Source organism: Aulonocara stuartgranti (genome assembly GCF_965226115.1).
Source record: "Aulonocara stuartgranti genome assembly, chromosome: 10".
Lineage (NCBI taxonomy): Eukaryota > Metazoa > Chordata > Actinopteri > Cichliformes > Cichlidae > Aulonocara > Aulonocara stuartgranti.
In genome coordinates, this window is record NC_138946.1 from 2,824,804 (window position 1) to 2,848,559 (window position 23,756).

General features: G+C 42.6%; 2 protein-coding genes across 2 annotated transcripts in view; one reads left to right on the plus strand and one right to left on the minus strand.

The window, feature by feature from the left end:
* The window catches only part of LOC309715044 (beta-galactoside alpha-2,6-sialyltransferase 1-like), a 29,414-nt gene extending 15,450 nt beyond the window's left edge, over positions 1–13,964 (plus strand). Inside the window, exons 6-9 of the mRNA XM_082547844.1 lie at positions 3,675–3,772; positions 4,592–4,693; positions 6,473–6,647; positions 9,723–13,964. Of these exons, the coding sequence (XP_082403970.1) occupies positions 3,675–3,772; positions 4,592–4,693; positions 6,473–6,647; positions 9,723–9,988 (641 nt within the window). The 3' untranslated portion in view covers positions 9,989–13,964. The remainder of the gene's footprint in view (positions 1–3,674; positions 3,773–4,591; positions 4,694–6,472; positions 6,648–9,722) is intronic.
* A 3,006-nt stretch (positions 13,965–16,970) lies between these two features.
* Positions 16,971–23,060, minus strand: LOC309715051 (complement C1q tumor necrosis factor-related protein 3-like). The gene is made up of 4 exons (XM_082547851.1): positions 22,785–23,060; positions 19,387–19,449; positions 17,986–18,117; positions 16,971–17,882 (listed from the first exon to the last, which is right to left on the minus strand). The coding sequence occupies exons 1-4, from the start codon at positions 22,993–22,995 to the stop codon at positions 17,605–17,607; spliced, it is 684 nt and encodes a 227-aa protein (XP_082403977.1). The 5' UTR covers positions 22,996–23,060; the 3' UTR covers positions 16,971–17,604.
* Positions 23,061–23,756: the final 696 nt, after the last annotated feature.

Sequence of the window (23,756 nt, forward strand, 5' to 3'; positions counted from 1 at the left end):
CAGAAGAGAAGAAAAAAGGTGACGGTGAGACAGCGGAGGCTCGAAGCGAGGAGGAGGTTTAAACCGTGTCTGCCGTCTATCGTGATGGGAAATGTGCGATCGTTGGCAAGTAAAATCGACGAGCTCTCAGCACTGGTACGGAGTCAGAGGGAATACCGAGAGTGTAGCCTGATGTGTTTCACCGAATCATGGCTGCACCAGGACATTCCCGATGAGAATGCTTCCGTGGAAGGCTTCCACACTGTTCGGGCGGACAGGGACAGCATCGCTAGCGGTAAGCGTAAAGGAGGTGGGCTTGCTGTTTTAGTTAACAACCGGTGGTGTAACCCTGCCAACATAACAATCAAAGAAAGGACTTGTTGCCCGGACACTGAACTGTGTGCTGTTGGACTCAGGCCGTATTATTTACCCAGGGAATTCTCTCACGTCATCTTGGTGGCTGTTTATGTTCCCCCCTCTGCTAACCCCACAGCTGCATGTGACACTATCCACTCTGCCATAGCTCGGCTACAGACTCAGCACCCGAGTGCCTTTATTGTGATCTCGGGTGACTTCAACCATGTATCACTGGACAATACACTACCAACATTCAAACAATATGTGGACTGTCCCACCAGGGGAGAGAAAACTTTAGACTTACTGTATGCTAACGTCAAGGATGCATACAGCTCCTCCTCCCTCCCCCCACTTGGTAGGTCAGATCATAACCTGATTCACCTCACCCCCCGCTATGTGCCAATTGTGAGGAGGGAACCTGTGACCACCAGGACTGTTAGGAGGTGGTCAGAGGAGGCAATAGCAGAACTACAGGGCTGTTTCGAGGTGACCGACTGGGAAACACTCTGTGAGCCTCACGCCGAGGACATCAATGGGCTTACTGAGTGTATCACAGACTACATAACTTTCTGCACCGACTCCATTGTTCCAGCTCAGACTGTTCATTGTTACCCAAATAACAAGCCGTGGGTGACTAAGGACATCAAAGCCCTCCTCAACAACAAGAAGAGGGCTTTCAGAGGGGGCAACAAAGAGGAGGTGAGGAAGATCCAGGTGTTACTAAAGGACAAGATCAGAGAGGCTAAGGACAATTACAGGAGGAAGCTGGAGTGGAAACTCCAGCAGAACAGCATGAGAGAGGTGTGGAGGGGCATGAAGACCATCACTGGATTCAGGCCAACCAACAGCAGGGGAGCTGAGGGAGGTGAGAATAGAGCCGACGAGTTGAATCTGTTTTTCAATAGATTCGACACCACAGTGTCTGCTCCCACCCCCACAACCTCACCTGCAGTCAGCCTGGAATCCAGAGCCACACCACTGTGCCAGCCTCTCTCTTCACATGTTGCCTCCTGTGAGATTCCTGACACCCCTCCCCCACCCATCACCTTCACTCAATACCAGGTTGAGATGCAAATGAGGAGACTTCACTCAGGCAAGTCTGCTGGACCAGACGGAGTGAGTCCCCTTGTCCTCAAGGCCTGTGCCCCCCAGCTGTGTGGAGTCTTTCATAAACTGTTTATGCTGAGTCTGAGTCTGCAGAGGGTCCCAGTGATGTGGAAGACATCATGCCTCGTCCCTGTACCAAAGACGCCTCGTCCCAGTGGCCCCCAGGATTACAGGCCCGTGGCACTGACCTCCCACATCATGAAAACCCTGGAAAAGCTCATCCTGGACCAGCTGCGACCCATAGTAAGACCACACCTGGATCCCCTTCAGTTCGCTTATCAGCCTCGTCTCGGAACAGAGGACGCCATCATCTACCTGCTCAATCGTGTCTACACCCATCTGGACCAGCCGGCGAGCACTGTGAGGGTCATGTTTTTTGACTTTTCCAGTGCTTTCAACACCATCAGGCCGACCCTCCTGGGTGATAAGTTAGCAGCGATGCAGGTGGATGCTTCTCTGGTGTCCTGGATTGTTGATTACCTGACAGGAAGACCACAATATGTACGTCTCCCACAGTGTGTGTCTGACAAGGTGATTAGCAACACAGGGGCACCACAGGGGACTGTCCTCTCCCCCTTCCTCTTCACCCTCTACACCACAGACTTCAGCCACTGCACAGAGACCTGCCATCTTCAGAAGTTTTCTGATGACTCTGCGGTGGTTGGATGCATCAGCAGGGATGATGAGACAGAGTACCGGGCTGTGGTCGACTCCTTTGTCACGTGGTGTGAGCAGAATCATCTGCAGCTCAACGTGGCAAAGACCAAGGAACTGATCGTGGACTTCAGGAAGACCAGGAAACACTTGACCCCTGTTTCAATCCAGGGGGTCAGTGTTGACATTGTGGAGGACTATAAATACCTTGGAGTACACATTGACAATAAACTGGACTGGGCTAAAAACACCACAGCACTTTACAGGAAGGGCCAGAGTCGTCTCTATTTTTTGAGGCGACTGAGGTCCTTCAACATCTGCCAGAAAATGCTGAGGATTTTCTATGAGTCTGTTGAGGCCAGTGCGATCCTCTATGCTGTTGCATGCTGGGGGAGCAGGCTGAGGGTCGCAGATGCCAACAGACTTAATAAACTGATCCGTAAGGCCAGCAATGTTGTGGGGATGGAGCTGGACACCCTCAAGGTGGTGTCGGAGAGGCGGATGCTGTCCAAGATAAAGACAATGTTGGATAACACCTCCCACCCACTCCATGACATGTTGGTCAGTCACAGGAGCTCGTTCAGTGAGAGACTGAGATTACCCATGATGCACCACTGAACGACACAGGAAATCTTTCCTGCCTGTGGCCATCTCCCTGTACAACGCATCCACTTAACACACTGTTTGCTGCTACAACTACACATGTTTCTTTTCCAAATATTTATTTATAAGTGACTTATGTATATATGTATGTATGTATATGTATATATTGTACTATTCTTAGTTAGCGTATTGTCTGTCTTGTCTTAATGTTGGTTTAAAATGTGTTTGAGCTGTTTTCTGCAGAAGTCTGGTAGCTCCAGAGTTTCTCACCCAGCATGTCTGCAAACACAGTTTGCTTGGTGCTCTGACTGAAGTGTGAGCTGCGTGCAGCGCCTGTATAACCAACTGCCGTGCTGGTGGGTGGAGGTTTGGTGGTCAGGATCATTTCTCTGTTGCTGGAGGATGATGTGCTGGCTGTTGGCATTAGCCATAAAAGGGTGGAGTGTCCCCTCTAAATGCCCCTCGAGGCCCCAGGGCAGTCTGGGAACATCTTGCTGTTGCCTCAGAGGAGGCAGGAAGAGGAATGTCTGCTGCCCACACGGCCCGGACAAGCTGCAGGAAACGGGTGAATGGACAGACTGTCCAACTGAGACTAAGCTCCACCACTGTGGGACAGAACAAGTCAGCTGCTCTTTTCTTTTTCTGCTGTTTGTGTCTGAAAACGTGGAGGAGGCACAAAGTTAGTGTGAAAATAGGCTGAAAACACATTTAAGTGACCTCAGACTGCTTTAGATTCACCCAGTGTTCCTGCTGAAGTCAGCTCTTTATGTAATAACTGACTTTATCATCATCTTTTAAATTATAGATCTGTTGAATTAAGAGTGTGTGTGTGTGTGTGTGTGTGTGTGTGTGTGTGTGTGTGTGTGTGTGTGTGTGTGTGTGTGTTTTCTTGGTTGATGAACAGAAAACGCGTCACTTCAGCGAATCACAAACTTTCACTTCTTCTTAACCGAATTAGTTTTCTCGTTTTTCAGACTCACATGAAGCTGTGCTGCGCTTCAACGCTGCGCCCACCACCGGGTACGAGAAGGACGTCGGGTCCAAAACCACCATCCGCCTCATCAACTCACAGGTGGGCACAGACACAGGTGGTGACAGCTGAGCTGAGAGGAAGTGCTTCACTGCAAACGAGACAGACGTGGTGATAATAAGACGAGAATCCAAAGATCGTCTGCGCGTTGATTTTTAATCTGCGGCCAGTTTTATACGATAATTTTCTCTCTCACACTTATTAACTTGTGTTCTTCTGATTGGTTGCCCCTCATAAGCAAAATATTTCAACAGTAGATCTGATTGAGATCCCCCTCTGTGACATCACAGAGATCCAAGAGGAGAAAAACTGTGTGAAACGAAGCGTTTAGGCTGATTTTGGCCTCATTGTTAGAAACCTGGGTGTCTAATATCAACACAACAATGTGACAGAAATAATGTTAATTGTTTTTATTTTTTAATAACTTTTCCATACAACACGTGCAGCTTTGTTATTTAAATCACTTTGTTTAGTGTGTGAGAGCGTTCGGCTCTCCGCCACAGTTTGGAGTAAAGTCGAGTTTGTAACGACGCTGCAGGCGATGGTCGCGCTGAAGAGGTCGAGTTTGCAGATGGGCTGTGGGCGTTTCAGTGCAGAGCAGCTGCCTGTGGCTGTTTTTAGATGCTTTTATGTGAGAACACCTCGCTGTGAGGATCTGCAGAATGCTTCTGAATACGGCAAAGTCAAAACTCGACTGAGTGGATTTGGATTAATCAGTAGAACCAGAGAATTTAGCTGCTCGGTTTTCACAGCTTTTCATTTTTAAAGAGTTTTAAAAGTCATGTTTTATTTATCAAAGCTTGAGAGACGCGGCTCGCTAAGCGACGTGTGTCAGTGTGCTTTTTCTCTGAATCTTTACAGGTGATGGCGTCTGATGACCACCGCTTCCTGTCCAGTTCTCTGTACAGCTCAGGTGTTCTGGTGGCCTGGGACCCCGCCCCCTTCTCTGCAGATCTCACAAAGGTGATGCGTTTGGATTTAAGCTAGAAGCTCTGTCACAACCAGCGTGCGTTTAATAACTTTTGTTAAATTGTTCAAATTAAGTGTAGAATTTTTGTCAAATAAGAGACACATTTATTCAAGTTTTCCTCCTACGGCTCCGTCGGGTGCACATATTCATGCACACGCTTGTATTAATCAGTTTGTGGTTTCTTTGGACATTTGTGGATTTTAGACTAACATGGACGAGCACAGGTAAACATGATGGTGTGTCTGACTGCAAGAATTCTGTTTGGAAAATGTCACGTTTGTGCAAAAACAGTGAAACATACAACATAACTTTGCTGTGCACACAGTCGATACCTGCATCTGTATTTGAGTCTAATAGGCCACGCCCCTAATAAATAAAATGTAAAGCTTTATGACGGGAAGATTCGCTCCAGGGCAAAGCCAAACATTTTAACACGAGTCTGTGGGGACTGGCTCACTGCTGGGACCTCTAGTGGACACTTGAGGGACTGCAGGTTGTGGCTCTTGCGCACTGGCTTCTTTTCAGAATCAGAATCGTCTTTATTGGCCAAGTATATGTGCCGACACATACAAGGCATTTGGTTCCGGTAGATGGAGGCTCTCAAGCACAGCAATGTAAATCACACACACACACGTGTCTATATACACACATTACACAAAGCTGTGTAAACCAACTATAAATAACCAATCTAAACTTATATACATAGAATACAGAAATGAGGTGGAATGAATACTACAGAATGTACATAAGGTGCAGTTGCAGTCTGGCAGTGGGAGCAGTGTGACAGGTCAGCTGTTTAGGAGGGAGATGGCGAGGGGAAAGAAACTGTTCCTGTGTCGGGTGGTCCTGGTCTGCAGGCTTTTCTCAGGAGCTTAAAGGTTGACATGATGAAGTGTTCCCCTCGTGGATGCACAGAGCGTGGAGCCGGTCTGACTCTGCGCTGCAGGGAAACTGAACGAGTCGTCAGTAAATCCAGTTACCAGCAGGAACAACTGCTGGTTCTCCAGCTTCAGAAGCCGTTTCTCTGATGCATAATTCATGTGTTTATCCTGAGAGGACACGTCTACCACTACACAGGATTTCTTCTGCTCTTTGTTTTTATTCCTGGACTCCACTCGAGTAACCTGGCACGATTAAAACCCAGTGGACAAAAGACGTCATTTGTCTTGTGCTGCTCCTTTATGCAGCCCAGCTGGTCTGCTCTGAATGCATCTTGTCTGTTGTCCCTTTAAATGGAGACTCTTTCGTTACTGGAAGCTGCATAAAGGACAACTCTGACATTTAGGCCTCAGTCCAGCAGTGGGACTGAAAGATTTGCACATGAAGGACACTCCAAACAGCGGGGGGGCCCTGGCCCTTCTTTTCCTCTCCGAAGCCGCCGCCCCCTACATTATCTCTGCAGCCTTTATGTGGTAGAAAAGTCATGATCCCAGTGAGATTCTCAGGGTCTGAGCTTTTAAGTTTCTGGTTTATTTGAGCTGCTGTTTTCAGTATTTTTGTGATGTTTGTATTTATGCAGTTTATCAGTTCCTCTCACGTCTTTGTTCCCCTGTTTTCAGTTATGGTTGCTCACTTTCTGTTCTAAAACATCCCTCGGTCACTAACTAGTTAACGTCCTGTTTCTGCAGCCTGCACAGAGCGTCTCCCTGATAACTCAGTCAAAGGGAAGCATCAGTAAAACAAAGACTGAAGCAGCAGGATTGGTGCTGATACTGAATGTATTTTGAGGTGTCAGTTAAAACTCATACCTGTATGCCCCTCCTCCCCCGCAGTGGTTCAACAGGACTGATTACCCCATCTTCGCCCAGTACCAGAGGTACAGGAGGCTCCACCCTCTGCAGCCCTTCTACATCCTGCATCCTCGCTTTGAGTGGCAGATCTGGCAGCGAATACAGGACAACATGGCCGAGCCCATCCAGAAGAACCCGCCCTCCTCCGGCATGCTCGGTATGGTTTTCTCTCACTTCCTGTTTATGCTACAAACTGCCCTCATAACACACGTGGGGCAGAAATCTGAAACAAAACATTTACTGAATACTCGTTAAAATATAAACTCAGAGGTCACTAATGTTCAAGTCCTGTGTGCGGTTAGATATCAGATGTTTGTGTCTGCGACCTGATTGGCTGCATTGATCGTGTGTTGTTTGTTTTCTGTAAATGTCTCCTGGTCCAATCACGATCTTCTGAAAGAACGTTTGTGTGACAGCTGCTTATTGGTCCAGGCCGATCCGCTGATCGATGAGGCATCATCCGCCTCACTCCTTTGATCTCTCTGCACTGCCCGTCTCAGCCTTCAGCTTCACCTCAGAGTCTGCGCACCAGGCGAACTCTGCAGGAGCGATAATGAGGCGCCCAGCGATGTGACATCGCCGGCGTGCGCTGTGGGCGGAGAACAGCGAGCATAATAACACAGAACGAAGAAAGACTGAAATCTACTTCAGGAAACTTTGCCCTCTTCATGACGCTGTCGTTAGAGCGTCATGTGACGAACCGACACACGTTTGTTTTTTCCTGGCTTCTTTTTTTGGTACTTTTAATTTATAGAAACGACTCCGCAGGCTGCAGCAAAAACATTTCCTTTGGTTTTAGGGGTGAAACGTCCCTTTAAGGTTGAACGCATATATATACAAACTCCTCTGTGTCTTCTGTCAGTTGACTTCCTGTTTTATTTTGAAAGTCTGTTCCTCGTGGTGTTTTGAGTGAGTTCAGCTGTACCTGCCGGGAGTCTTTTTACTCCTCGTCCTTCCCCTCAGTCTCAGTTTGGTTTCTTTGTAGCCGAGGACGACTCTTGATTTTCATATTTCTCTCCTCCAACGTCTTCCGTTCATGTCACGAGTTTCACAAATGCAGGATCTGATTTGTAACTGGAGCTCCGCCTCCTTTGGTGTCTGATATTAGAGCCTCAGTTCATTATAAACATCTCTCCTCCAGGATCACCAGACAGGAAGTAGATCTGTTACACAGAGGTGATTATACAGTGGGGCAAAAAAGTATTTAGTCAGCCACCGATTGTGCAAGTTCCCCCACCTAAAATGATGACAGAGGTCAGTAATTTGCACCAGAGGTACACTTCAACTGTGAGAGACAGAATGTGAAAAAAAAATCCATGAATCCACATGGTAGGATTTGTAAAGAATTTATTCGTAAATCAGGGTGGAAAATAAGTATTTGGTCACCTCAAACAAGGAAAATCTCTGGCTCTCACAGACCTGTAACGTCTTCTGTAAGAAGCTTTTCTGTCCCCCACTCGTTACCTGTATGAATGGCACCTGTTTGAACTCATCATCTGTATAAAAGACACCTGTCCACAGCCTCAAACAGTCAGACTCCAAACTCCGCCATGGCCAAGACCAAAGAGCTTCCGAAGGACACCAGGAAAAGTATTGTAGACCTGCACCAGACTGGGAAGAGTGAATCTACAATAGGCAAGCAGCTTGGTGTGAAAAAATCAACTGTGGGAGCAATCATCAGAAAATGGAAGACATACAAGACCACTGATAATCTCCCTTGATCTGGGGCTCCACGCAAGATCTCATCCCGTGGGGTCAAAATGATCATGAGAACGGTGAGCAAAGATCCCAGAACCACACGGGGGGACCTGGTGAATGACCTGCAGAGAGCTGGGACCAAAGTAACAAAGGTCACCATCAGTAACACACTACAACGGCAGGGAATCAAATCCCGCAGTGCCAGACGTGTTCCGCTGCTGAAGCCAGTGCATGTCCAGGCCCGTCTGAAGTTTGCCAGAGAGCACATGGATGATACAGCAGAGGATTGGGAGAATGTCATGTGGTCAGATGAAACCAAAGTAGAACTTTTTGGTATAAACTCAACTCGTCGTGTTTGGAGGAAGAAGAATACTGAGTTGCATCCCAAGAACACCATACCTACTGTGAAGCATGGGGGTGGAAACATCATGCTATGGGGCTGTTTTTCTGCCAAGGGGACAGGACGACTGATCCGTGTTAAGGACAGAATGAATGGGGCCATGTATCATGAGATTTTGAGCCAAAACCTCCTTCCATCAGTGAGAACTTTGAAGATGAAACGAGGCTGGGTCTTCCAACATGACAATGATCCAAAACACACCGCCCGGGCAACAAAGGAGTGGCTCCGTAAGAAGCATTTGAAAGTCCTGGAGTGGCCTAGCCAGTCTCCAGACCTCAACCCCATAGAAAATCTGTGGCGGGAGTTGAAAGTCCGTGTTGCTCGGCGACAGCCCCAAAACATCACTGCTCTCGAGAAGATCTGCATGGAGGAATGGGCCAAAATACCAGCTACTGTGTGTGCAAACCTGGTAAAGACCTATAGTAATCGTTTGACCTCTGTTATTGCCAACAAAGGTTATGTTACAAAGTATTGAGTTGTATTTTTGTTATTGACCAAATACTTATTTTCCACCCTGATTTACCAATAAATTCTTTACAAATCCTACCATGTGGATTCATGGATTTTTTTTTCACATTCTGTCTCTCACAGTTGAAGTGTACCTCTGGTGCAAATTACTGACCTCTGTCATCATTTTAGGTGGGGGAACTTGCACAATCGGTGGCTGACTAAATACTTTTTTGCCCCACTGTATGTAATGAGAAGGTTGGTTCTGCAGCATGTGTGCGGGCCGTGGAGGACGTGAACATGTTGGCGGACCTACAGTGCGTAGGCAGCTGTGCTGTTCGTTACACAACTGAGGACAAAGCTGTGGGCTGGATGAAGAACACATGAAGGCTTCATGTTTGTAGATGTTGCTCCAAAGTGAGGATCAGTCCTAACCAGCGCTGGGCCACATGGGCAGAAATGATATCTTCATATATTTAGTCTGAAAGACGTCTTTGTTTCCAGGATTTCAAAAGAAATCATTTTCACTCAGTTGGGAATATTCTGTGTCAGGTTTCATGTCCTCCTGTGACCTTCTGTGGTTCTGGTTATTCGATTTTATTTGATTTATATAAGCACAACAGAGGAAGCACCAAACTGTCTGAAAAGCTCTGCAAAGTGTCCTCATGCCCTCTGCTTCCTGTCCAGGCACCGTCCTGATGATGTCGCTGTGCGAGGTGGTGCACGTGTACGAGTTCCTGCCGTCCCGGAGGAAGACGGAGCTCTGCCATTACTACCAGCGTTTCTACGACGCCGCCTGCACGCTGGGCGCCTACCACCCGCTGCTGTACGAGAAGAACCTGGTTAAGCGCATGAACCAGGGCTCCGACCGCGACATCTACACCAACGGACGCGTCACGCTGCCCGGCTTCAGGAAGCTGAACTGCAGCCAGACTGCTGGAGGAGACCGCTGACTGCATCAACGCACAAATCTGAGTCCTGCATGAAGATGAGCCGACGCATGCAAACCTCATCCTCACTACCGAACCACAAAGAGCGCTCTATAAATATTTCATGCTGTTAACACACACACTGGAGTCCGACCAGCTCATACATGTGCTGCTGTACACACATCCCTGTGAGGTCATTGACGTGTGATCACTGGATGCTTCTTAGTTGCCCAAATTTTGATGCTCATGTTGACCTTAGAGGATAATTCTGGTGGTTTTCAAGCAATCTCAGTGATTGCCTTTAACTCAGGGGTGGGGAACTCCAGGCCTCAGGGGCCGGCGTCCTGCGGGTTTTAGATCTCACCCTGGGCCAACACACCTGAATCACATGATTAGTTCATTGATAGGCCTCTGGAGAACTTCAAGACATGATGAGGTCATTTAACCACTTAGATCAGCTGTGTTGGATCAAGAACACATAACCTGCAGGACACCGGCCCTCGAGGCCTGGAGTTTCCCACCACTGCTATAACTGCGAGGTGGAGAGCGTACGAGTGAGTGACAGACCACCAAAAATGTCCTCTGATCAAAAAGTGCATATTAATATTTTCCAGGACAGATTCCCTGACATCCAGCCTGTTTTGAGGGGTCCAAAATCATTTCTTCCTGAAGTTAAAAAGCAGATAAAATCCAAAATTTAGCAAACTGGGTCATAAATATCAGTCGTGCGCAGGTCCAGCGACACCGTCTCTGCTTGTGTGTTTGTGTTCTGGTGTTCTTGTTCAGGCAGCAGGAGGCCGCTGTGCCTCTGTGTGATTACATACATGATGCTTACACACCTCACTGAACCCGTTTATTGAAGAAGATACTGCCTGCAGATGAGTTTACTTCTAACTTAACCCAAAAGGTCACTTCGTAGGTTTTTTACACACTTTGTGAGTCCTGCCATTTCCAGTAATCTTTTTGTAATCCTCACGTAGTGTAAATATTATGAGAGTATTATAGGAGGAGGGTCTTTACTGTGATATCAGCATTTGATTTTTCTCCAACGTAAAAGCCCCACTCGGTTTATATGGACATGCTAACTGATATTTTATTTGCAGTATTTGTTTCTTCAGTCCGTGACACACTGAGCTCGTGGCAAAAACATGACACAAAATCCAAACTTATACAGGGTGGGCCGTTTCTATGGATACACCGTAATAACATGGGAATGGTTGGTGATATTAAAGTCCTGTTTGTGGCACATTAGTATATGTGAGGGGGCAAACTCCTCAAGATGGGCGGTGACCATGGTGGCCATTTAGAAGTCAGCCATCTTGGATACAACATTTGTTTTTTCAATAGGAAGAGGGCCATGTGACACATCACACTTATTGGTAATGTCACAAGAACAACAATGGTGTGCTTGATTTCAACGTAACTTTATTCTTTCATGAGTTATTTACAAGTTTCTGACCACTTATAAAATGTGTTCAATGTGCTGCCCATTGTGTTGGATTGTCAGTGCAACCCTCTTCTCCCAGTCTTCACACACTGATAGCAACACCAAAAGTTGTATCCAAGATGGCCGACTTCTAAATGGCCACCATGGTCACCGCCCATCTTGAGGAGTTTGCCCCCTCACATATACTAATGTGCCACAAACAGGACTTTAGTATCACCAACCATTCCCATGTTATTACGCTGTATCCATATCCCTGTAGTTTAACAGTGTCTGTAACGTGTTGGGGAAAAAATGCACTGTGAACAAAATGAAGTGGACATGTAGCCACGATGAGCTGGTCCTGATGCTTCTAAACAAGAAAGGGAAACTTCTCAGAAGAAGACAACAGCAGGGGGGATGTGCTGGCCTGATCCAGGACTTTATCACGACCGTGGATATTTCAGGATGTTTGAGCTCTTGTTGGCAGAGTGTGGACCTCATCTCAGGGTGCAGAGAAATCATTTAACAGAGCTGATGGTCCCAGAGCAGCATGTAGCTGTGCGTCTGATGTACAACAGTTTTATTTTACTATTTGTGTATTCAGTAACAGTGCACGCTTTGAGCTACAAACGCTTGATGCAGAAGCAGAGTTCTGATTGGTCTGATCAGCTGATTTGAATCGTAAAAATTGAGCATGGCTCGAAAAAATTAATCCACTGAAATCATTGGCTCTGTGTTTTCGAAGAGCAGGTGAGTCTGGCAGTTTCCACCAAAACAGTTAGTTAGTGTGGCTGAGCCTAAACGTACACCGCTGCTTACACTGGTGTAAAACTGTGTTTCACATAAAGTACACGTATTGTTGCTGTTTGCAGACAAACACCCTCCAATTGAACAACCAGCAAACTAGCAACAAACTGAAAAACTGACATTTATGTCTTCCATAAAAAACGGTTCTTGCTGATGGTACTACCGCAAATCAGAATTGATTCAGAATTATGTGAGGCTTTAGGTTTTTTAGCTAATCTTGAAAATATAAAGTGCAGGTATAGCTAAGGTAGAAGATTACAAATATTACTTTCATATAGTTTACACACAAGCAGTTTCTACCTTATTAACAAGCAGCTAACACTACTAGCATAAAAGACAAGGGGTTGGTAGCGCTGTGTCTTTCTAGAATTATCAAAAATGTTAATTAGTTTATATATAAGGTGAGCATTCTCACTTCAGGACATTTAAGGGCATTTCATTTAATTTGCAGTTCAATATAACATTTTAAAAAGTCACTAAATGTCCAAAACGTCTTCGAGTCTTTAAGCTAATTTAAGCAATTTTAATGCAATATTGAGTATTTTATTTAACAAATTGCATTATAAGAGTTTTATGATCCATATAATGCTCCTTGTGTCATTTGCACTAATTATTGCCTGCTGGTTTGTATTTATGCTGGATTTTGTGCAGAAAATGTTTGGCTTAAATGATTTTAACTTAAGTATGTAAACCGAGTTTTTCTCACTAGCTTTAAGGCTACTGGAGAGTCTGCTGAGTGGTCATTTAGCTTAGTTATCTTACCTATGAACTGATGGCAATTTCTTCTTTACTTTTCTTTACTGTAACATCTGTATGAATGCTCCATTCTCAGTGTTATCACAGTAAAGATCAGCCTCAGATTTTGACTTAATCTCTTAATACAGATGAATGTTTAAAACCAGTTTTCCCTAAACTAGTGTTGTAACAACGAGAAAATATCAACAAAATAAATCTCTGAAAAAATAGAGAAAATATCCGCATGGCACTAACGCAGCTCCTTATTTTCAATGCTAACTACAGTTCACTGTACAACGTGTTATTCGCTAGCTTCATATTTTCGTTCTTTGATTCTCGCTACAGTAGCTATGCATGGTTCACAATCTTTATGCAGACCCCCTCCCCCCAACAGCCTACTCTTGTCTGATTGGTCAGGTGGGGTGCAGGTATTCAAACAAATAAATATATATCACATAAAATACAGAAAAGCTAATAGATCCCCTTGAAATATACGACTAGCTGGGCTAGTTAGCATTTATCAGGATGAGGTTAACCGATGGTGATTTTTCCTCTGTTATAATCAGATGTAGCTCAAATTTTATGTAGTATTTCATATACTACGATGTTATATTGTATATGTGAATACATGAAACATGCAAAAGTGGGGAAATCAGCTGTAGCAAACTTAATCGCACCAGCTAGCTTTAATTAGCCACGATGCAGACACATTTTTAGATGCTGTTATTTTATTTTTTCACATAAAACACACTTCTCTGCTGTAACAAGTACAAGTTTAGTAACGTGTAATAAGTGCTTTTTAACTATGATACATGCTAACACAGCTAATTTAATCCTGAAGCAGAACGACTCGGAGCTCGAGCAAAGTTGTCAAGAACAAAAATGACTCTGCTGTTGTGTTCTGGTCACTTCCGTTTCATGCTTACCAAGACTTCATTGTTTAGTCATGAGTCACACACTTGAATAATTGATGTCATTGCATTTCAGAGCAAAGCTATGAGAACATTTCCTCCCTATGCAGTCTTGTCTCTGTGTACATTCATGTGAAGCCTTTTGATATTCTGTTATTTCAGCTTACAGATGCACTTTTTCCTCTGCTTTGCCTTCATCCTCTTCTGTTTCTGGGAGGATTGGTTAAATGTTGTGTACTTAGATTTAATTTCTTTATTTTTTTCTTTGCCGTCTTGTAACTTAATATCAGACTAAAAATGTGCAGAGTTCTAGAAGCATGCAGCTGATCTGTCTTTGAGATGATTTGATTTGTTTGATCCTTTTCTGTGATATTTTCTAATGCTCAGCTCTACCTTCTGTTCCTGTTTGAAATATTTTTTTTAATTAATTGTAAAAAAATAAATATGATAAACTGTAAATTCCAAATGTATTTATTAATTGTTCCTAAAAGATGCACAAGTCTAATTGTTGGCTGACATTTTGTCGACTTGTGAGTGAAATCTGGCTTTGACTCCAGTTCCACAGAGATTTGTACTCGAGCTGCTTTCCACAGTCCAAAGAAGTGCAGGTGAGTGTGATGGGTCAACTGTCTCTCTGTTAGCTCTGCATGTTCAGGTTTACCCCACCTTGAGAGCACATTCTCACTGGTAGAGTTCAGTACGTAATCTACGTTCAGTATAATAATTAATAAGTGCAGTTATTTTCATATCAAAGAAAAAAGTGAACATGTAGATGTTGGGTGCCAGCTCACAAAAGTATATCAAATTTAACCTCGGGTCAGTGGCCCCAGGGCAGCTGTGGCTACAATGTAGCTGCCATCACCAGTGTGTGTGAATGTGTGAATGACTGAATGTAGTGTAAAGTGCTTTGGGGTCCATAGGGACTTAAAGTAAAGCGCTATACAAATGCAGGCCATTCACCATTTTAACACTTACAGCGGCCTTTTTTTATGTTTGTTTTGCTTTGGTTAATTATAATGTTATAACAACACCGATGTGCTTCAAGTCTTTCAATGTAATACCCCCTCTAGCCACAGTGTGTCGCTGTCTGGTGGCAAATGTGGTTTGTTTATGAAGTGCAATGAATCCAAATGATCAAACAGTGACAGTGTTGCATATGGTCTGGTGTTGTGGTTAATCTCAGTATTGCAGTAGTATGTCATTTTAATGCCTTAGAAATTCAGTAAGAATTTACTTTTCTAATATAAGCCTCTTTCATAAAAGATAATTGTTTTACTGACAAATGAACAGGAGCAGCATGTCAGACAGGAGTTGGGCTTTTTTTAAAAGTTCAATTGGGTTTTAATGAAAAGAACCAGTTATGAAAAAGCAGAAAATATATGATTCTGTTTTTCTAACACTTTCCCAGCTTAGAGTGGATACCTGAAACTATCACATAGGATTCAGGTACACACAGGGTGACACAGACACACCAATTAAATTTAACATGCATGGAAGAAGCCGGAGCAAAACCCATTTTGAACTAGGGCTCTTGTATGGGCAGAACTTTGTGCCATCCGAAACTGAATTTGAATAAGTTAAATTTGAATTTGAATTGCTCAGATTGAATCTGAATTGTAACTTGAATAAATGCTTTTTAAAACTGAATTTGAATTAGCCTAATTTGAAATTCAATGTATCGGTTTGTAAATGTTCGTCACTAAATTGAAATTGAATTTTATATTTTGAAAATGAATTCATTTGCTTTGAAACTGTATTTTATCCTTTAAAAATGTAGCTCTCAAATAATTTGTTTCACTTTTCACCATTCAGTTTCAGTCTACTCTGCGCGCCTTAGCATATGCTACCCCGGTGGAGTCAACCAAATGGATGAATCAAGCGGCGATTTACATTTCTCAAGATGTCTTAGGCATTTACCGAATATACAGTGGGATGCAAAAGTTTGGGCAACCTTGTTAATAGTCATAATTTTCCTGTATAAATCGTTGGTTGTGACAATAGAAAATGTCAGTTAAATATATCATGTAGGAGACACACAGTGATGTTTGAGGAGTGAAATGAAGTTTATTGGATTCACAGAAAGTGAAATAATTGTTTAAACAAAATCAGGCAGGTGCATAAATTTGGGCTCCACAAAAAAAGAAATGAAATCAATATTTAGCAGATCCAACTTTTGCAGAAATTCCAGCCTCTAAACGCTTCCAGTAGGTTCCAATGGGAACCTACTGGTTGAAGGTATTTTGGACCATTCCTCTTTACAAAACATCTCTAGGTCATTCAGGTTTGATGGCTTCCGAGCACGGACAGCTCTCTCACACCACAGATCTTCAGTAATATTCAGGTCTGGACTGAGATGAACGTTGCAGAACGTTGTACTTGTTCCTCTGCATGAAAGCCTTAGTGGATTTTGAGCAGTGTTTCGGGTTGTTGTCTTGTTGAAAGATCCAGCCCTGACGCAGCTTCTGCTTTGTCACTGATTCCTGGACATTGGTCTCCAGAATCTGCAGATACTGAGTGGAATCCATGTGTCCCTCAACTTTGATAAGATTCCCAGTCCCTGCACTGGCCACACAGCCCACAGCATGATGGAACCACCACCACATTTTACTGTAGGTAGCAGGTGTGTTTCTTGGAATGCTGTGTTCTTTTTCCTCCATGCACAGTAACACACGCCGTTCACACAAGCAGTATATTTCTTTGGTTTTGATGTTAGTGTACTGTCTCTGTCCTGCTGAGAATCTGTATTTCTCATGCAGACCAGGAAATCCCAATCGATCACGTCAGCCTCTGAATGTTCTCTCCATCCAATATTTCCAAAGAAACACTAGAAGCTTCCACAAGATTTTAAGCCAAAGCTCAGAACATAATCAGCTCATGACCAGTTATGTGTTCAGCAGACATTACCGTAGTAATTTAGCCAGTTTCAGCTCGGCGTAGCTCGCTAAACCACTAATCTCACTTCATAGGTCACCCCTCAGGTGTCACTTTACCTGTGATAGTAACTCCCAGCATGTGTAGGTTTGATCTCTGCTCCATGTATGAAACACACATAAAGAAATCCACAGCGTGAGTTCAAAGATGCTTTTATTTTGAAAGTAAAGAATTGAAAGAAATGAACCCGAGTAAGTTTACAGTCAGTTATCTGTCTGCATTTGGATTCAGATGAAAAATAAGGAAACATTCCTCCACAGCACTGACACACATTTTATATCAAACTAAATCAGCTGTTTACATTTTTATCATGATAGTCAGATTAAGTTTAACATCTGTTAAGAGTTTAAGAAAAACACCTGCATGATTATCAAAGAAGAGAAAAAGAGGAACTGTTGGATTTTGCTCAACTTAACAGGAAAGACTCCAGTTAAAAGCAAACATGTGGGCCAGCAGTCACCAAAATAACAGACTGACCAACACAGGACAGTGGAGCCAATAAAAAATGATGCAGTTTACCAACTTATAGAAAATAGTCAGGACCTAATGGAGGAGCAGCACTTTGTGAAGAGCTGACTCAAAGAAAGGACAAAGAGAAGAGAATCACTGAGCATTTAACTGGATGTATTTGAATCAAAGATAACAAGAAGAAGTAAATTATCTGAGTCAGTAGAAACAAATAAACACAAAACTAGAACCCAACCAGAAAGAGAGAGAGAGCAAGAAACTGATTCCAGCAGGTGATTTACTTCCTGTTTTACTTCTAAAAATGGCTAAGCTCCGCCCACACAGGACAGGCCAAACAGGAAGTGTTGGAGCTGTCACACCTCTCACATGGTGAAGATCAGATGACCACTGAACGTGTTATGATGACTTTGACTGTCAAATATCCTTGCACTAGCCAATAGACGTACAAACACCTGATCTCCAACCTCTAGAAGCAGCGAGACTCCATTAGAGGCGCTCACTGTACCAGATGTTGGATTTTCATATGTAATAGAAATTTGCTCCCCATTCCTCAACAAGAAAGCACCTGCAACAATGTTTCCATGACCAACTATGGTCAAGTCAAAGTGGTAGGCTCCTCTCACTGGTGCAGTGAAAATACCTGTGGGACATTTGTTTTTGTTAAATGGAAAATCAGCTGTTAGAACATCTGGAACATCAGCCTGACATCAACATAGCTGAGAAGTGACATTCAGTGTTATTACCTGTGTTTTTGTTGTAAGCATTTCCAATGTTCGTGATAACATGTTTGAAGATCAGAGTAGTGTGGTCATTAAAGGGTCCAGTATCTCCTTCACCTTGATCCAGCAGAGAGGCTGAGAAAGCCACCTGTTTGACTGAGAGAGAGAGAAAATTCATTTTAAACTTCCTGTTTTAGAGTTAGACTCTTCCCATAAAAGTGACCATGACAAAAACTTTAATCTCCAATGAAAGAAATGTTTGACAGCTGAAAGCGTTTCACTGCCACAGAAGAAATCAAACTCTGGATAATCCACATACTGTGTCAGCAGGTGATTAGTTTGAAGCTTCGCCCTCAGATATCATGTGGAAGAAATAAAAAATATTGTTGGTACTAAAGATTTTCAAACACAGTAGCACCACCTTGTGAACAGATTTATAGCACTGATATATGTTGATCCTCCAGAGTTTGTTGGCTTCTGTCTGAAGGTGGCGCTACAGCACAAATACAGCTTCAGATGTTCACAGAAATTGATTTGAGCAGCAGAGATGGATTACATCCTGTAAGCACGCTGCGTTACTGCGTTACTAAAACCGTGACTTTTTGCGAGAATGTCTCATGGCAGTGACGTAAGCGAGTGCGACGTTCGTGACAACAGCTGTCTGCAGATCAACAATGGATCACATATCGAGTGCGGGAGAGAGTATGAGCGTGCAGCGTTTAAAGCGTGGAAGTACTGACCTTACTTTAAGTTTGATTCCATAAAAAGTGACAAAAACATTAGTGTCCATCGTGCGTGGGAAGAAAACTTCTTTTTACAGCGAAAAAATCCCCTAAACTTCCGAGCAAGCACCTATTTGAAAGACTGAGTGTAAACACACAAAACGTTTTATTTTATGTGCTGGAATGTGCAGAAAATATGTTTAAATGGTAAACAGATTTCTTCCAGTCAGAGAATGTTGCATATACTTTAACGTTTGCTTGATGCATAAAGTTAAAAGATTAAAACTAATAAAACAAGTTTTAAAAAGATCTATCGCTTTATCACCTATTCAGGTTGTAAATCGTGTTTTTAAAAAGTAACTAAGTAATTAATTACTCTTGAAAATAAGTAATCAGTAAAGTAACGGGATTACTTTTTGGGGAAGTAATCAGTAATTAGTTACTGATTACTTTTTTCAAGTAACTTGACCAACACTGTTGAGCAGCGTTGTGTCTTTAACTGTAACACATTCCAGTCACCTTGTGATGTTGAGCTGATCAGAGCAGGTTTTAGTTTCAGTGTCTAACATTACAACATTCAAACATAAATACTAATCTGGTCAATTTAATATCAGATTTAAGATATAACATTAATTCTAAAATGTAAGAATGTATCAATTATAGAAATCTTGCAACATTTCTCTTTCAGATTCCCACACAGTACCTTGTAACTGCTGCTTCAGCTGGTCGATCTCAGTCTTCTGACTCTCCACCTTTGTTGCTAGTTCTGATAAAATATAATAGAAATAAAAAGAAAAATCTTACTGACAGCACACAGTTATTCACAGGTTTTTATTTGTAAGTAAGAAAGTAACTAAGTAAGAAAGTTGTGGTGATCCTTGGGTGGAGAATGGTTGAAGAAGCAGACTTGTTTGACTGGATCTCTGAACAAACTGATTCTCAACTCTGTGCTGTTAAACTCTGTCATCTTTATCCACACTAGGGGAGATTCTAGGTTCTACCTTGCAAGGGATCAATAACAATTTAAAATTTATAATTTACAGTTTTTTTACACACAACCTGTCAAAAGGGGAGGAGCCGGCTGCTTCCATAGAGCACATTTCATTCATAACGTTGTAAATCCAAGACCATCATGTATTCATGATTTGTGCGAAATCCCAGAAATAAACCTTAGACAAAGCGAATCTGTGAACTAAGGTGTAGGTCTGTTAGGTTTTGTTGTGGTGATCCTCGGGTTGGGGGATGGGTGTTCATACTGGAGTGCAAAATGAAAACCAGTGGAAGATGGACAAGAAAAGGTCAAAGCCGTCAGGTGCTCAGTTTAGAAAAAAGAGAAAAGAGGAGGAGAAACGAGCAAAAGACACAGTGAAGCAGATGTGTCATTGGATAATGGCAGGCAGTGATGGGAATAACGGCGTTACTTTTTTCAGTAACGAGTAATCTAATTACTATTCCTATTGTTACAACGCTGTTACCGTTACTAAGAAGAAAATGCTGTGTGTTACTATTTTTCAACAAACAGACGGTTGAAGCTGTGTTCAGCTTACAGCATCTTATATCAGTTGCACGGAAGTAGCTGTAAGTAATCTGGACGCTACGGCTTTAAGCAGCTGCGCTCCCGCGGTAATCATGATCACTGTCTGGCACAACACCTGGATCTCAGGGGGCAAAACAATCACATGAGTGCTGCTGTTTGACTGAGGAAGAATAAAGTAGTCGTGGTAAGACAATCACATGACCACTTAAAGACAAAGCAACAAGGTGACATATACCAGTTTATAAACTGTGTGGCCACGTAAAACCAGAGTCATGATAAACAAGATATACGCTGCGTTTTTTCCTCAATAGTTTCATGTTTACTGTCTAAGGACAGCGCAGCGAGCACGCTCTGCTTATGAGCAAGAAATAAAAAAACAAAACATAAAACAGCCCGTTTGTGTTGGTGGAAAAATGTAACATGTCGACCAATCAAAAAATGATTTGGCAACATCACGTTTGGTTGTTTAGGAAGAGGCGGAAGATTTAGGAGTGACGGCGAGAGAGAGCGAGACAGCAGAAAAAGAGAGAGAGCGAGTTTTGAGATGTGAGAGATTTGTGACGTTTAGCGTGTTTGCAGTGTGTAGTTAATGTGTTGTGGATAGTTTTGTGTTGTGTGTCAGAACAATGATGCGACTGCTGTCTCCAGGTAGAAACAGCAGTGACACACCTGCTGCTGTCAGACCTGCAGGTATCAGGCTGTGATGTTCTGCTTTATAGTGGACAGAAATGTTTGGAGTGGCACAAATAATTTGTGGCATCTTATTGAAGAACAGCTGATTGTTCTGTAAATGGTTATTTAAAAAATCAAGGTAAAAGATAAATGATACAAATAACTTTGCTGTTTGCAAAACTTGTGCATATGATTTTAAAATTGACAATTTATATTTGCATTTAAAGTTATGAAATATGATCATTAAACATGTTTGTGGTTGTTACAGTAAAACATAACTTTTTCTACTCGGATTTTGTGTTTTTTGTCTGATTTTAGATCAATTGTGTTTATACAGTAGTCAAAATGAAAACATAACTGTAAATTCAGACACGCGAGGTTGTGCTGAAAAGAATGAGACCAAACAAGGCAAATAAATCTTTTTAAAGGTGAAATGTGGAGGGAAAATCAAAAGTAGTTAAAAATGGCCAATTATACCCTGGACCCCAGAGGGTTAAACGTTTTTTTTAAACACAATTAATTACTTTTAGAATCTTGTAACTCAGTTACTAACTCAGTTACTTTTTTGAAGAAGTAACTAGTAACTATAATTTATTACTTTTTCAAAGTAACTTGCCCAACACTGATGGCAGGTCATGTATTATGAAACACTCAGAATCAGAATACTTTATTAATGCCTAAGGAAATGATTTGGGTTACATATTCTCCAAGAAGAAATTCTAAAATAGTAACAGTAACAGACTAAACTCCAGACAATACATAATGTTAGCATAAAAGTAGCACTAATATATACAGATCACTCAATTATAAATATCAAGGATTAACAGACGTGATTATAAATAAATACCAAGAAAACTGACAAGGATATCACAGCGTAGAAAGAAGCACGTGTAAAAAGGGAGTAACTATTGCAAAGACCCCACACACACCCGACATGTTCACTCTTCTGCCCTCAGAGGCTCAGAACTATGAAATCCAGAACATCCCGACTCAACAACTCCTCCTTCACTGCTATCCGACTCTTGAACAGCTGAAATATTTTGAACAGTAATAGTAATTTTTGCACATCAGGTCATCTCACATATCAAACCAGCATATTAAGCTCATAGCTCTTTTGCACATAAATCTATTTAACGCATCAATTTTTTTTTGGTCTCCACTTATTTATTCCTGCTATTTGTATTTTATCTGTTTGTACATATTAACCGGCATCTGTGTGTGGACAGCAGAGAAAAAATTTCATTGCGCAAAGAAATGATTTGCTTTGTACACATGACAATAAACACTTTCAATCCTTAAATCTTGAATCTTTGAATCAGTTAGTGAGCTTCCACCTCCAGGGGGCGCTACATCACAAACACGGACTTTAAATGATGATTAGAACGTTTGCATCAACACAGAAACTGGTGTTTAAGTAAATGTTGAAGTATTTGGTTTGAAGAGTTTGCCATGAAGAGGAGCCGTGAGCTGTTTCATTATAAACACATTCCAGTCAGTTCCTGATGCTGAGATGAAAAGAGATGTTTTTGGTTCTGCTATAAAATCTTAAGATGTTTTAAAGTTTTATACTTTTACAATCAAACATGTAAAAAAAACATTTTAATATCACACATCATTCGGAGGATATATTTACAGCTCCATGATGGTTTCACTACAATCTCTTTGGACTGCAGCTTCAGCTGATCAGTCTCAGTTTTCTGTCTCTTTAAGCTTCTTTACCGGCTCTTTAAAGCATTTTGTTTCATTGCATCATTAATCTCTGAAGACTGCTCCAATATTCCTGTGATAAAAATATTGAGTCTCATAAGAAAACACATAACCATGAATGTTGGTCATTCCTGTTTCTGACCTTCTGGATATTTCTGAAGTCACATTGATGTATGAAACTGTACCTTGATTCTCTCTCTGTAGGACAGTGATCCGCTCATTCTGCACAGCCAATGAGGCGGTCAGCTCTCTCAGCACAGCGTGGATGTCCTGTGGACAGGACTGTTGGACTGCAGTCTCAGTCTGATCTGCTGAAACAGAGCAGACCAGAAGCAAAAGTGGGAGAAACATGATGATCTTCATTCTGTCGACAGAAACCTGCTGTATAACTGTCATCTGTTAATCTGAGAGTTTTATAACGAGGGGAAAAGAGGCGTGAATGAGGAGGTTTCTGCCCCACATGTCCCCTCATCCTCCACCTCACACACTGCAGAGCCGCAGGACCAGAATCAGACTTTGACTGCAGGACTGAACATGTAAACAGAGCAGGGATGTAGAGATGTTCTCCTTTGAACTCTCTGCAGTTAACTGTGTACACAGAGTTCATGCATATATACATGCGGAGCTGGGACTTATCAGCTAACACCAGCGTTAGCGTCCATGACCCACTCTGATGTTTAACAGCATTCTGAGTTTCCTGGTGCAAAAACCAGGCTTAAAAATATTTACTGGAAGGCTGAAAGGTTGATGCCGTAGATCTTTTAGAAGAACTCACTGACTCAAGGCCTTTTCACACAGGAAGCAGATATTTATTTTAAAACAGTCATAAAAAGATGGAACTATTTTTGAATGCTGGTTTGATCGTGTCAGCTTCACAAACAGAGCAAACGTTTGTTTGTCGAGCTTGTTGAAAGAACCAAAGTACAATTCAACAATACGAAGAACTGCAACACACTGACCTCAGCACCTCTGTGGTTACAGGAAATCAGCTGCATGACTTTCTGACACACACAGACACACAGAGAGAGGGGGGGGGGGGGTTGTGACTCGCAGCTTCACTGTTGCAGCTATTTAAGAATATCTGGAAAGCTCAGTTACTAATGACATCTCCTGATCCTTTGGCCTTCACTATGACTCAAATGTTATTCTCTGTCACA